This window comes from Psittacula echo (assembly GCF_963264785.1).
Source record: "Psittacula echo genome assembly, chromosome: Z".
Taxonomy (NCBI): domain Eukaryota; kingdom Metazoa; phylum Chordata; class Aves; order Psittaciformes; family Psittacidae; genus Psittacula; species Psittacula echo.
The window spans coordinates 55,375,789-55,389,830 of record NC_137742.1 but is presented as its reverse complement, the minus strand read 5'-3'; the positions used below and the strand labels follow the sequence as shown (position 1 = coordinate 55,389,830).

The following is a 14,042-nucleotide window of genomic DNA, read 5'->3' as shown; positions in this document are numbered from 1 at the left end:
CAGGTTCATATCTCACAGTCAATCCTTGACTCCATTCTCATCCACTGGTGGTTGTTTTCCCATTCCTTTAACCATGTCACTAAGTACAGAGACATAGGAGACCTTGGTGGTGAAAACTGTACACACTGTCTTCACTGTATCTCTGTCCACTGCCACTAAATCATCCTCTCCACTCAGCAGCAAGTCCATGTTTTGTTTGTTCAGCTTTTTATTGTTTGTGTAGTGGTAGAAACTCTTCCTGTTCCCCTTGACTCCCTTGGCAGTTTCAGCTCCTGAGCTATATAACATTCCTAACACCAACACTAATGCACAGGCATTTCATTTTGCAGCCTGTCCCTGCTTCCTGCATACCACTTTTACTGCACTGGAGCTTCACCATGAGCTCCCAGCTTAGCCATGCTTTTGTCCTGATGCGTTTGCTTATTTCTCTGAGTAACAGAAGGGACTTTTCTTGCACTTTGATGCTGCTGTACTTTTAGACCTTGAAGTTTTATTGTGCCACTTTATCTTTCAGGGCTTCCTTCAGTGGGATCCCAGCTACTAGTTCCTCAAAAAAACTGAAGTCTGTTCACATGAAGTCCAAGGTCTATACTCTGCCATTTGAATTCCTCACTCTCTTCATGATCTTGAAATCCCACTTTTCATAATAACTACACTGAGGCTGCCATTGATTATCATGTTGCCAAACAGTTCTTCCTTGCTAGCAAAGAACAGAGCCAGTTGTGCACCACATCTGGTTGGCCTGTCCTGTACTTTTATCGAGAAGTTATTGCTGACATCCTTTAGAAATCTTTGACTGCTTGCATTACACTGTGTTGCCTTTTCAGCAGACATCAAGGAGATCCAAGTCCCCTGTGGCAGCCATGATCTGTGATACGGAGGCTTCTATGAGTTGTTTTGAGAAAGTCCCATCCCCGTATCCACTGCGTTTGGAGAATGCACTACCACCACAGCCTCACGCTCACTGAAGAGCTCTTCACTGAACCTGAGCTACAAGCTGCATTCATCCATTCCATAAAGGAGCCCTTCACATCAAAGTGGCTCCTTCACATAGAGGGCAGCCCATACTGTCTTTGTTGTCTGCTTCCCCTAAAAAGCTTGTAGCTACGTATCAGAGCATTCAGGTAGTGAGAGATGTCCCTCCACATCTCAGTTGTCCCAGCAGTATTACTGTTTCATGACCATACACAGAGTTCCAGTTGTTCCTGCATATTTACCAGACTCTGGAGGTGAGCCCATCTATGTTGTTGTCACCATCCTGATGTCATTCTTCCTCTGGCTGCCCAGCACCATTTTTTTTCCATCCTTGTCCACTGTTTCTCCATTTAAATTTGGGTTGTAATCTCCCTTCCACGGTATTCCTAGTTTAAAGCCCTGCTCCACTCCAAATAGCAAAGGGAAGCTGGTCAAATATGACATCAAGAAAAGAACTAGCTTCTGAGATTTGGTATATTTGCAAAGAAATGCTGAAAATCATATCCCGATTCTTCTCAGTTGAGGCCACTCTCCCTTGACCTCAACTTACATTTACAATAAATGAAGCACCTCTCAGCCTAAATAATCAGAAGGAGACAAGTGGGGCAAGACGCTTGCTTTTTTCTACCTCTCTGCAAAGTGGCTCCCCTCTTCCTTGGTATGTCCTCTGCATTGTCTGTCTCTTCGTAATGCTGCCCAGAGCAGAAAATCTTTCATTCCACGTGTCTAACTTGCCCACACGCGGGACTCCAATTTCTATAACTGTCTGTTATGTTAATACATGTTAAAAACAACCAAATTACTTTCTGTAAAGAGTAGATGAAAAAGTTTGGCCTAGAAATCAGCAACAGGCTAATCAACGCCTTTGGACACCAGGACTCTGCTGCTCCTCTGCACTGCACTGTGATGGGTAAAGCCTTTCCACAGTGAGCCAGCCCTTTTCTATGTCAAGAAAATGGAAAGGCTGTATCATTGCATTCACTCTTGCTCTCACTCAGCTTTCTTGGGGCTTGCATTCACATCAGTAACTAGCTACTCCTTGCCCAGCAGCATGTCTGCCCTAGGAGCACCTTCCTTTTGGGGGAAACAAGATATTTCCGAAGCCCATCATATGTGCAAAGCACTGCAATCTTTCAAAAGTTAAATCCTGCCTTTCTGCAAACTCGTATATGGTGCTGAAGAAAGGAGAAGTCTGGGAACCAGAGCAAAGACACCTATGTCTGTTTAAAACATTAACAGCCCATAGCAAGAGAAATCAGCTCAGCCATTTTGATCAGAAGCATTAAAGTCCCATGATAGCTACAAACACAAGAGTTTGGCCAGAATCCAACAGAAGTTGACTGTCTGAACAAGGCTTGTTTCACTACAGGGTCCTAGAGGTCCCTCCTGGCACTTAAAATCTCTGGAGTGCACCTCCAAAAAGACTTTCAGATCATGACTATAGGGCAGCAGATGTGTCCTGAACTTACCCTTCCTAGTATAGTTTAATCATGCCTTGCGGGAAGTGTGTCTGGCTGCACTCGTGATTTGACTTACTTTTGATTTCTCTCCTTAAAAATACTTTTATCAAGAGTCTGTAAGTAGGAAGATGGCGTTCATTACTTGAAGAAAGGATATAGAGTAATTCAGAGAACTCCAGATGTGTTACACACCTGAAACTACTGGTCTGAGCGTACTAATCCCTAGGTAAAATCATAAACCCCGTGCAATACAACTCAGGTATATGACAACAATTGCTCTTTCTGCTTCTAAAAACCTGTGCAATTATACATTTATTCGTTTAACACTACAAATGCAAGTAATTTCATAGGAATTTGATGAGCCTTCCTGCCCCATTAAGTAAGAGGGAGTATCCATGTCCCACTTTGTTGATTTCCTGGTTCCATGACCAAATAAAAATTAAACAAATACTGTTATTTTAATTAGAGCTTCTGTACAAGCTGAGGTCCTGCCCATTGAAACTAAAGGCTTAGGTAATTCACTTGAGAACTCCGTTTGAGGTATTTTGATCTCAACTGGAAGGGCTTTTTTATTTCTATAAAGACAATATGATCCATGTAAACAGCACTGGATAATCAGATCTGGTTTTGATAATGGTTTTATGACCATCTGTGAGTTCCTTCCTTAGGCAAGACACATGCCTGAATTCATTTTTTTAAAGAGTATTCTGCCTCCCTGTTTACAGTTTCTATATCCCTGACCCATTTCATTAAACTACGTTTCACATTTGAAAGCAACCTTGTAATTAAGGCTAGGAAATCATCCATTAAGAACAAGTTCATGATAGGGAATCATGTTAAGGAACATGACAACATCTCCAGTTCTCTCTCCTCTCTGAGAAGCCTCACCTCCATCCACCTATACCCACCTTGCTCTCACCTCTTTTTCACTCTGCTGCCGTCCCACCAGTGTGGGAACAAGGTGACACAGTACCTTCAAAGACCCTAAAATGCTTACTTTGAAAATCCCACCCAGCTCTGCACTCCTGTATTGGTCCAAAGACATCTGGAGTCTCTGATTTCAAGCTCCAGGCTGCACAGAAAGTACAGTCATGCAGAGAAACAGCTAGGAGCATCCAACATAGGACACTTTCAGCTTGAGACCAAAGCTGCCAGAAGCTCCAGTCCCTCCCTTCACCCCAGCCAGGGCTCAGAGAAAGTATCACTTTCAAAGTACTTTGTCAACACAGGTGGGGTGTGCCTTTGCCCCAAAGCCAAATCTTTACATGAAACATTCAGACCTCTAAGGCCAGTCAGATGATTTGTTTCTACCCTAAATACTTTCTATACCTGGAAATTCAAAGTGTCCACTTGCACAGAAGTGCTTAGTAATTCTGAGTTTTTTCCATGCCCAAATAACTCCTAAGTACTGCAAATTATTATTGCCTTCCAGCTTTCTCCAAAACATCACCATTGGTTTCGGATCAAGACTCTGTATTTTGTTCTGAAAGGAGTTTTGTAGCAGAAAGTGTGGAACACCTGAAAGCTGGTGTGTGCAAAGAGTGTTTGAAAGGGGAACATGGGACTTATGAATATGAGGAACTTGCTTCCTATGATTAACATCCATGTGATACTTGACATCTTGGCAAGATGTATAAAATAGTGCACATTAAAATTAAGTTGTCTTCACCTCCAGATAACAAAATTGCATTTCTTTCTTCTTCTGCTGAGCTCCTTTGCTTCTTTAAAAACCACACTTACTTGCTGCTTAGGGCTCTACTATCATCACTTACTTGCAGCTTGCCCCTCGTTGCCATTCGTTATCATGCCTACATTATTTCAGTAAGAATGAAAGTTTCAGGCTGTGAATAAGTATGTTGGCAGCAGATGTTTTGAGTGATTTCTTGCAAATAGTCATACAGCAAACGAAGCTGCAAATTGTTAAGACAAGGAAGCAATGTGGTGTTTGCCACCTCCAGGAGTTACAGATTGCTTAAATTAGGAGCATAAGGCACTAGTGGTTCTGACTGGAGAGAGAAAATGAGATTAATCTTCTGTTACATCTTCTGTCATCTGCTTGTATGTTCGCAGCTTCTGCCACTTCACTTCACTCTCTCTTTTTTGATTTTGTGGAGTGCTGTCCCCCTCTCTGTTTCTTGTTCATGTCTGGCATCTCACTGGTGCCAGGACCCTGCTCAGGTTCTTAAGTGAAACAGAAGTTCTCATTTGCAGCAGCTGTTATTTTCATGCCTATGATCAAAGAGGCTTTTCCCCAAGCCATGAGTCCTGGATGCTTTTTCAGTATTATAAAAAAAAGAAAACAGTTTTATTTTTTAAACACCCACTTCTGTTCTTCAAAAGCATGTGGGAGAAGAGTTTGAAAACACAACAAAAACACTTTCCCTGTGCCCTCTACAAGTACCATAACTAAAACATAGACACAGCATCTAATCCTGAAGTCTTTCACTCTTTTAAGACAGAAGGTCCAAAAATGGTACTGGAGGCCCTTCAAGTTATGAATTGCAAGTCATTGCCATCCTTTTGATATAGGCGATGTCTAAAGAAGCCTGCAAGAACAAATAGCTGTTGTCAGTGATTCAACCGAGCATCCCAAACAGCTTGTCCATTCACGTACACAAAGCAGCATGCAGGTTTAAAAACTCATGAAGAGGTTCTAGCAGTGTACGGTGCGGACCTCAGTATCCTTGGGGAATGTTTCTGTGTAAAGTCAGGGATATTGAAGGGCTCCAAACAAAGGTCTTCTGGTTCCTTTTGCTGGCCTGTGGCAGCTGTCCAGGGCAGAGAGTATGAGCCAGGGCAGACAGCAATGAGGCAGTTCCCCTCCAGAAGAGGCCGGTCCCTTTCCAGCTGTTCCTCAAAGCAGCTGACATACAGCAACAAGGTCCCTGCTCTTTCAAATACACTGGAGTCTGGAATTGCTGTTCCTGACATTGCCCATTGTGAAAAAATTTGTAAAGCATCCAAGCTGACTCATCCATATCAGGGATGATCTACCAGGAGCTCTTAAGTAGGATACAGAGAGATGCTTAGTGAAAGTTGCTGAGCATTTCCCTTCTGCAGTTTAAATGAAAGCTTCTTTGTAAAATCAGATTTGCATTTACCCCTGCAAACAAACACATGGGGTAGGACTTTGTGGGAGCAGCAGCTTCAAAACCTTAACTGCATAACTGCTGTAGGCTTTTAAAATGGACCAAAAATATTGGCAAAAAAAAAAGTCTGGTGGCTGGTCTGTGGCTGCCACTTGGGACACCAAAGCTCAGTTCTTACTTCACTGCTTGTCTCCCATGCCAAATCTCTCAGGAAAGTATCCTATTTCTGTGCTCAGCACGTCAGTGGAGGCTCTGGAACAAAGTGTGCTAATTCAGGGCTTTGTGGGGCTAGGGCAAGGTGAATGAAGACTGTAGTCCGATGTCTATGCGCATTGTAGCTTGATCCTTTCAGCACATAGGCTCCTCTGCTCAAATGCTTACTGGAGAAGGTTGAGTCATGATCATGTCAGAGGTGGTGGTAGAGGTGAAAAGGGACAGCAGCCCTTGTAGCTTTCACCAAGTGATAGGCTTGTTTTGGCTGATGTGAGGATTAAAGACTGCCAGGAACAGAGACACTGAGCCAGCGAACTGGAGGAGGATTAAGCCATGCTTTTAGGGGAGGTGCATGAGAGGTGGTGCAGGAGTCTTCCCCACCAGTTCTTGTGACTGCTGCAGTAGAACCATGTTTTTCTGCTGCTAGGAAAGAGAGGACTGAGGGTTAAACCCTGGAGGGAAAGATCAGAAAATGCTGAGTATGGATACAGTTTCAGAGGCAAGACAATTTTGTCTCATGGATGTACCCACTCAGTTACAGGTGAATTGTCACTGAACCCAGGCCCAGTTAGGTCTTGGCCATCCCTGGCTGTGGCTCTGGCCCAGTGCAGGGGCTGGATTGTAAGCACAGGGTCATGCTTTCAGTCAAAGACACCCATAGGTGGAAGATCTAGCAATTACTTTGTGAACAATGGCAGTTACCTCTACCTTTTCTGGCAACAGGAAGGGAGGCTCAGCCTTCATCAAATCCCCAGTTAGAGTTGTGGAAGGCTGATATGGTGGGTGTGCCAGCCATTGCTAATTCCTTCCTACCTTTTCACTGCTGGTTCTTCAGGGCTGGTTAAATCCAAGCCCTAAAGTAGGTTTGGTCTGCTCCAAGGCTTTGGGATGCAAATGAATGTGAAATTCATTTCCTCCCAAAATGAAAACAGCATCTGCCGCATCTGGAATATTGTGTCCAGTTCTGGGCCCCTCAGTTCAAGAAAGATAGGGACCTGCTGGAGAGAGTCCAGCGCAGGGCAACTAAGATGATTAAGGGAGTGGAGCATCTCCCTTATGAGGAAAGGCTGAGGGAGCTGGGTCTCTATAGTTTGGAGAAGCGGAGACTGAAGGGTGACCTTATTAGTGTATATAAATATATAAAGGGGGAGTGTCACGAGGATGGAGCCAGGCTCTTCTCAGTGGCAAACGATGATAGGACAAGGGGTAATGGGTACAAACTGGAACACAGGAGGTTCCACTTAAACTTGAGAAGAAACTTCTTCTCAGTGAGGGTGACGGAACACTGGAACAGGCTGCCCAGGGGGGTTGTGGAGTCCCCTTCTCTGGAGACATTCAAAACCCGCCTGGACACATTCCTGTGTAACCTCATCTGGGTGTTCCTGCTCCGGCAGGGGGATTGGACTAGATGATCTTTTGAGGTCCCTTCCAATCTCTAGCATACTGTGATACTGTGATATTGTGATCTGCAACTACCTGGGCTGCGTAGGTCTACCTGCTTATTTTACAGATATCTTGTGACGTTTGATTGCCTGATATTGGTAAGACAGCTGAAGTACCACATTCCATCCTTACTTTGCAATTGAAAACTTCACTGTACCTTGAACAGAAGTGCTCCCATCCCCAAATGCAGATGATGGACACCCAGCTATCTTCCTTGCCTATCATCAGGCAAACCATAAAACATCTTTCTTTATGAGTTCACAGGTCCTCTACAGTTCCAGTCTGTTCCTGAGAAAACTTTTTTCCTGTTTGCTAGCAAGTCTCCATAAGTCATGCCCTCTGTTCCTGGGTTTATGGTGCGAAAAACTGAGAGTGTGACTTCCTTTGGTAATTGTTGGCTGGGATCTTGAGTCAGATAATACCAAGTTGTTTCTAAGTTAAATCAGGTGACTAATTTTCCAAGGATCTGTGAAAAATCCTAGCCAACGCCATTTTAAATAGACCGTTTCAGGCCTTTGAGTTCTGATGGCATCAAAATGTGTAGAAATTATGAAAGTAATTTAATGACTTATGGCAGTACTTAAACCAGCAATAGCAATACTGTTGTGTTTCTGTTACAAGGAGCATACGGGAATCAGATCAGCCAGCTTCCCTGAAACCTGAGCTCTTGTTTTGCTCTACTTCTGCCTGACTGTTTCATGAGCAAGTGCAACAGAGACCCTTCAATTCACCTCACCTTCAGGACTATTCTAATCCAGTTGCATAATTCATTTTGCCATGGAAAGTCATGCCCACCTCTTGAAGCAATTGCAGCATTGTTTTCAGGAAGGCTGAGAACCTTATTATTATGAACAAGCTTTTTGCTGCTGAGGCAGTAGGAATCTGTATCAAGAAACAGAGCTGGAACAAAACTTGTCTTGGAGCTTGTACTGAATTTCTGACATTTTCTGCAAGCTGCAGGGGGAAGGACTGAGGAAGGGAGGATATTGTAGTCTGGGGCAGTGTCACATGCTGTCCCACATTGCCCCATCATATCAGCCAGCGGTAATGCTCTGTGATACTTTGCCACAGCTGCCTTCAAATGCCGTTAGCCCTGTGGGTAATTCTGCTTTACACTCCAGTGCATCAGCCTCAGTCGTGGCTTGAAGAAGCTGTACTGCCACTTAGGAGATAACAGCTTCAAGTCTCAGTTCTTGCTTTCAAGATACTGATTTCTTTCCTGTATGGCAGGCTTAAATTTAGCGGTAAGCAAGGGTGTAGGGTGCTTTCATAGAAACAAAAAGAAGTGGTCTTGAGGGGCTAAGGAGGGTGCTAAAAAATATGCCTAACACCTTGTGAGCAGTGGTGGGGTGAGGGAGGGAGTGGGGTCTGGTGACACTTTCTAAGGGGTTCCAGTGACACTGTGAGGACACTGTGCAGCACCTCCGCTGGTATTGTGGCGTGGACCAGCACTGAGGATGCTGATGGTCAGCTGGTCTGGTCAGCTCAGCTTCTTGCTGTCCTGGCAGCAGGCAGGGAGATGGTCCTTTGCAGGGAGCTTTACATTCCTCTCGAGGAACAAAACCAAGCAGTTTATGCCTTTCACTCCTTTTAGCCCTTCCCTTGCTGGAGAGGAGATAGATGAACAGATACACTGAAAACCTCAAAGGCCTCAAATGCTCCAGTAGGGAATACCAGAGAAGTGGATGTTTGGATGTTATGCAGCACTTCTCAAATGTAGATCTGAAAGCATGACCAATGAATATTATTTGCCTTTTGTGCTCTCCCTTCCTAAGTCTTCTTTTACTTGCAGCTCAGTATTTTGCTAGCATCATGGTCATCGTTGGGCTGTCTGTGGTGGTAACAGTACTGGTTCTGCAGTTTCACCATCATGACCCACAAGCAGGAAAGATGCCCAAATGGGTAAGCAGCTTTGGCGGTAAATATTTAACAGCCTACTGAACGAAAAAAATAATCTAAAAACTAAAATAAACTAGTTATAGATGAGAGACAGTTGTTCTCCACTGATTTGAATAGTCAGCTACGGAAAATATGTTTGACACGTAAGTTTGCTACTTGAGGGAAAGAACAAACATACTAAATTTGGTTTTACAGTATCTGTTATTAAAGTTTTATTTAAATTTACAGTGGGGTGGTTGAGACATGGCAGAGTAATCTTGTTCAGAACCTTTACAAGTGTTAATCCTGTGAGCAAACTTGATTTCTGATCTAGCTGACACCAGTAGTAATAGAATGTGACATTTCAAAGTACTAAAGAAACACATACTAGTCTCTCCTGGGCCGATTGCCTACTTTGTGCCTTTACAGAGTTTCTCACTGTAGTTCATGACAGAGCTGTAATCTCCTGAAACAAAGACAGGAGGTGAAGCCAATTGACTTCTGTTTGCAACTCTTTCAGTTATGAGCCAGCTGTCTGAGTTGCTGGTAGATCAGAAGCCCCAATACCACAGAGTGGTAAGGGTGTTGAATACTGAACTCAGCTGTGCTTCTCACATCTTTGACCTCAGTTACTTCACCACCAGCAGAAACAGAGAAGCAGCACTGCAGTGTTAGTCTGGCTGTACTAAGAAGACCCCAGGACTTCCCTGGCTTGGAAATATGCCTTTTGCTGAACCGTATCCATTCGTCTGTGTGGAAAAACAATTTTATGTGCTATCATCTGATCAGCTCTCTGTGCATTAACCTGTGGACCCTCTTTTCTCTGCAGCAGCAGACTAGGTTAGCCCGTTGAAGTCTGGTACCAATGCCAGCTGGCCCTTAGGAAAAATTACCTTTAGATTTTAAAGTTAAAAGATAATGATGGTTTTTTTTCTCTCTTTTCTTTTTCTAAGAATAGATTTTAGAATAAGCAAGGTATACTTTGTGTTTACAAAAACCAAAGGAATGAAAACAGAAACAGATACAAATGGTCACAGTCAACTACTTACTGACCTTGGTTTCACAGAAGTCTGGTTGTACAACATCCTCTGGTGTCTCACTCACCACGTCTGTCATGCTCGACAGTTATCCTGACATGATGTTGAGTGTCACATGGTTACCAATGTAAGCCTGAGCACAGAACAGCTTTCTAATTTAGCCTTTCTAAAAATAAACTGCAGCATCAATGCAAATTAAAAAAAAAAAAAGCTCAGTAGCAATTAACTATACTAACAATTTCTTAACGTGCTGTATTGTTTAAAATCATCTTACTTTCAAAACAAAGGTACATGTGAGTTCTGGGTGAATCTGTGTGTAAGCAAGACCTGAGGGCACAAATCTCAGTAAACATGCTTCAGAGGTCATGTGGCAGCACAACAGCCCTCATTGACAAGTTTATTTTTTTGTCTGCTTTTTGGGGAGCCTAAACACAATGGCTCATGTTAAATATGCTCACAGGTCCTGCAGGTCAGCTCTTGCTCTCTACAAGTCTCTTGCTCTATTGGTTGGAAACTCAACGTACAACAGATTCTCACTTTGGAGGAGCCTTGTTCAATTGCCTAACAGCTGAACTGGCATATATTAAAACCAAAATGTCATTGGGAAGCAAAACTGTGGAAGCCATTACTGGGAAGCACAGATGATAGGCCGTAAATGCTGTAGATCAGTCAAGCTGACAGGGCTTTGAGATCTCAAGAGAAAAAGGATAAATGCCAAGCATGTAGGGAAGAGGCTGACCCCACAAAAATGGTCAAAACCAGACATCAGTTTATTGCAAAGCTCTAACCTTGGTTCACTGGATATTGTTACAGGATTGTTCTCACCTTCTGATTAAACTGAATTAGCTACTGGAGGAAGCTGTAGGGGAAGGCATTGGTCTTGTGTGGGAAAAATTCCACATCTAAAAAATTTGACTGACTGCATTGCCTAAACACCCACTTTCTAAACTGTTTACAGTGAAGCAGCTTTTTTCCCCTGCTTGTCTCTCAAGGGCTCTGTGCTTGGCCTTTGAACCAGAAGGAAGAGGAGATGTACGTGTTAGTATATAGCCTCTCTGTAGATGCCCACTTCTTCCCTTACTCCACTGCTGAGAATTCTGCTTTCCTTTCTATTAATCTTTGATGACTTACTAAATCCAACATTTTCCAGAAAAGGCATTAAAATCCAAGGTGTGCAGTCAGGGCATTTGTTGGGTACTTGGTTGAGAAGTGAGAGCTGCCGGCTACTTGGCACTTCTGACAATCTCAGCTGAGTTTGAAGCAGTTTGAGAGCAGACAAAATCAAGTATGGGTTACAGCACCATACTATCATGCCTGGACTATCAAGGAAATAGGCTTTTCAAAGTCTAGGCAAATTCTAGAGTTAAGGCAGACATATTAACATTTTCTAATAACAAAGTTTGTCTGGCTTAGTATTTTGGAATTTCACTGTACTGGATAACTAATTTCTCTCTCCCCTTTGCCACAGATACTGTTGATAGATAGTTTCAATTAAGACCTTTGTTTTGTTCCATGATGTTCTATTTTGTGTCCATAAGCAGAGGGCATTTTAATTAAGTAAGTTCAATTAAATGCAGGATCAATTTTTTATGCTGCTACATTATAGTTTTCTACTTGTCTCTGTTGACCATGGAGGAATTAATAAAATATTTAAAGACCACAAGGAAACCAGAATAAGATGAATTACTAGAAAATAGTCTTTCAGGATGTAGTATAAAAGATCCCTCAGTGGGAGAGAAGCAGAAGGGCTTACAGAAAATGGCAAGGACCAGTGACTCAGAAGAGCTCACCCTCCAGAATTCAGAAACTGTGTAACCATCTTACACTGGTCATTGTTTTGGGCTTTTGCTATTATTATTCCCACCTGTGGTATTTAATGCCTCCTCCTTTCTGAAATTATGTTTGTCATTACAGCAGCAACTCAAAGTGTTAGCTATAGTTTTCCCATCCCTGCATCTGTTCTTTATAAACACAGGAGACAACTCATCCTGCACCTGAAACAACTTTGGAGATAAGTGTGGTGCTGAGTCAAACATGGCCAAAGTGACTGGAGCAGGATCACAAAGGGAGTCCTGGGCCAAGACTGGGTCATGTCTGTTCGATCCTGGACATCAGATTGTTTGACTTGTAACCAGAATAATAAACTCATTAAAGAGCCCACCTACCTTCCCAAAGGAACTCTCACAAGCACACTGCAAATGTCCATTTTGTACACATAATATCTGAGGGACTTTATAATAACAAGATTTTACTGATTTAGTTAGCTGTCCTAACTAAATTACTGAGTTCCTCATTTCACAACATTTTTACTGCCTTTCTCAGAAAACAGTAGAAAGTATAGCAGGCTCAGATTTCAGACAAGACATCTGAAGATCAATTCACTTGGGAAAAAATGCTGGACTTATTCTCTGGTGTTAGCTTATTTGATGACCTTGACAACAAAAAAAGAAATCTGTCATGTGCAGGTTAGAGAGCTTTTGTGATGCATCAGAGCACTTGTACACCAGAGAACAGGAAAATGACAGCAGTTAATAGCAGCATTCAGATTTTGAACTGCCCAAGTTTATTGGTTTACTATTATGCATTTTAAAAGGGTTTGCTGTATTATGTGGCTGAACTCTTCAAAAGAGTGTTAAAATGACTTTCAAATTAAGAAGAAAAAAAAAAACCAATCAAAACACAGCAACAAGGAACAGCAACCAAGGTTGTTTATTTAAACAATAGAGATGGGGGTGGAGAATGTGCTAAAACCAGCTGTTAGCCTGTTGCATAGGGTGGTTTGTTTTTTTTCAGCAGAACCTAATCATTGAACACCCTACTATTTAAATGTATCTCTTTCCATACTAACTGAGAAATAGTTGGAACACATGCAGCCAATTTTGTGCCAAGATCTGGGATTGTTTGCTAAAGATAGGACTTCAAGAATCATTTTGTAAAGTAAGATTTTACATCTCTTTTGCTTTATAAGCTAGGTGGGCATTCAACACCTCTGTGTTTAAGACATATCTAAGAAAAGGTCATCCTTGGAAAGAAGCCGAATCCCTCCTACAAAAAATAATTTCAAAGCAGATAGCTGGAGAACACAGAAATCAGTCAGTCTTTCTAAAGGACCATACAGGCTAATTAAAATAGTCACAAAATTTTTAAAAGAATTTTAAAATTCAGGGAGTTGCCTTTATTTCTATTACGATCACTCTCTTTCAGGTCCGTGTCATCCTGCTGAATTGGTGTGCTTGGTTTTTACGAATGAAAAAACCTGGGGAAAGTATAAAGCCCCTCTCTTGCAAGTACATCTATCCCAAGCGTCATCTGAGCATAAGCAGCATGGAGATGAATGTCCTGCCTGGCCACCAGTCCAGCAATGGCAACACGATCTATAGTTACCACACGATGGATAATCCATGCTGCCTCCAAAACAATGATCTGGGTAGCAAGAGTGGGAAGATTACTTGCTCCTTACCAGAAGATACTGACCTTGTTCAAAAGAAAGCTTTAACAGATACTATTCCAGTGATTGTGAAGATTCTGGAGGAAGTTCAGTTCATAGCAATGCGCTTTAGGAAACAAGATGAGGGTGAAGAGATCTGCAGTGAGTGGAAGTTTGCAGCTGCCGTCATAGACAGATTATGCCTGGTTGCATTTACACTTTTTGCCATCATTTGCACATTTACAATACTCATGTCTGCTCCAAATTTTATAGAAGCTGTTTCAAAGGATTTTGCATAAGGATTTAAGATGAGCATGACCACTTAGAAGTTGATATTGCCAGTAATTTTTGCTAGATAATATAACTCAAATAGAGAAGTGTACTTACATGTGCTAATATACAGAGAAGGGGATGAAAATAATTTCAGGAGGTAATTATTCCTGATGTTAGTGATTGTAGTTACTGAAAAGTAAACATATTGAGCTCTGTTACTTATTTCATAGGCTAGTGCCACGTGTTA

The 14,042-nt window shown here is 42.3% G+C and overlaps 1 protein-coding gene across 1 annotated transcript in view; it reads left to right on the top strand.

Moving 5' to 3' along the window:
- LOC308231889 (neuronal acetylcholine receptor subunit alpha-7-like) overlaps positions 1–13,821 on the top strand; it is a gene marked incomplete at its 3' end in the record, with an annotated part of 54,981 nt that extends 41,160 nt beyond the window's left edge. Inside the window, exons 9-10 of the mRNA XM_080637712.1 lie at positions 8,973–9,082; positions 13,300–13,821. Coding sequence (XP_080493838.1) covers positions 8,973–9,082; positions 13,300–13,821 — 632 coding nt within the window. The remainder of the gene's footprint in view (positions 1–8,972; positions 9,083–13,299) is intronic.
- Positions 13,822–14,042: the final 221 nt, after the last annotated feature.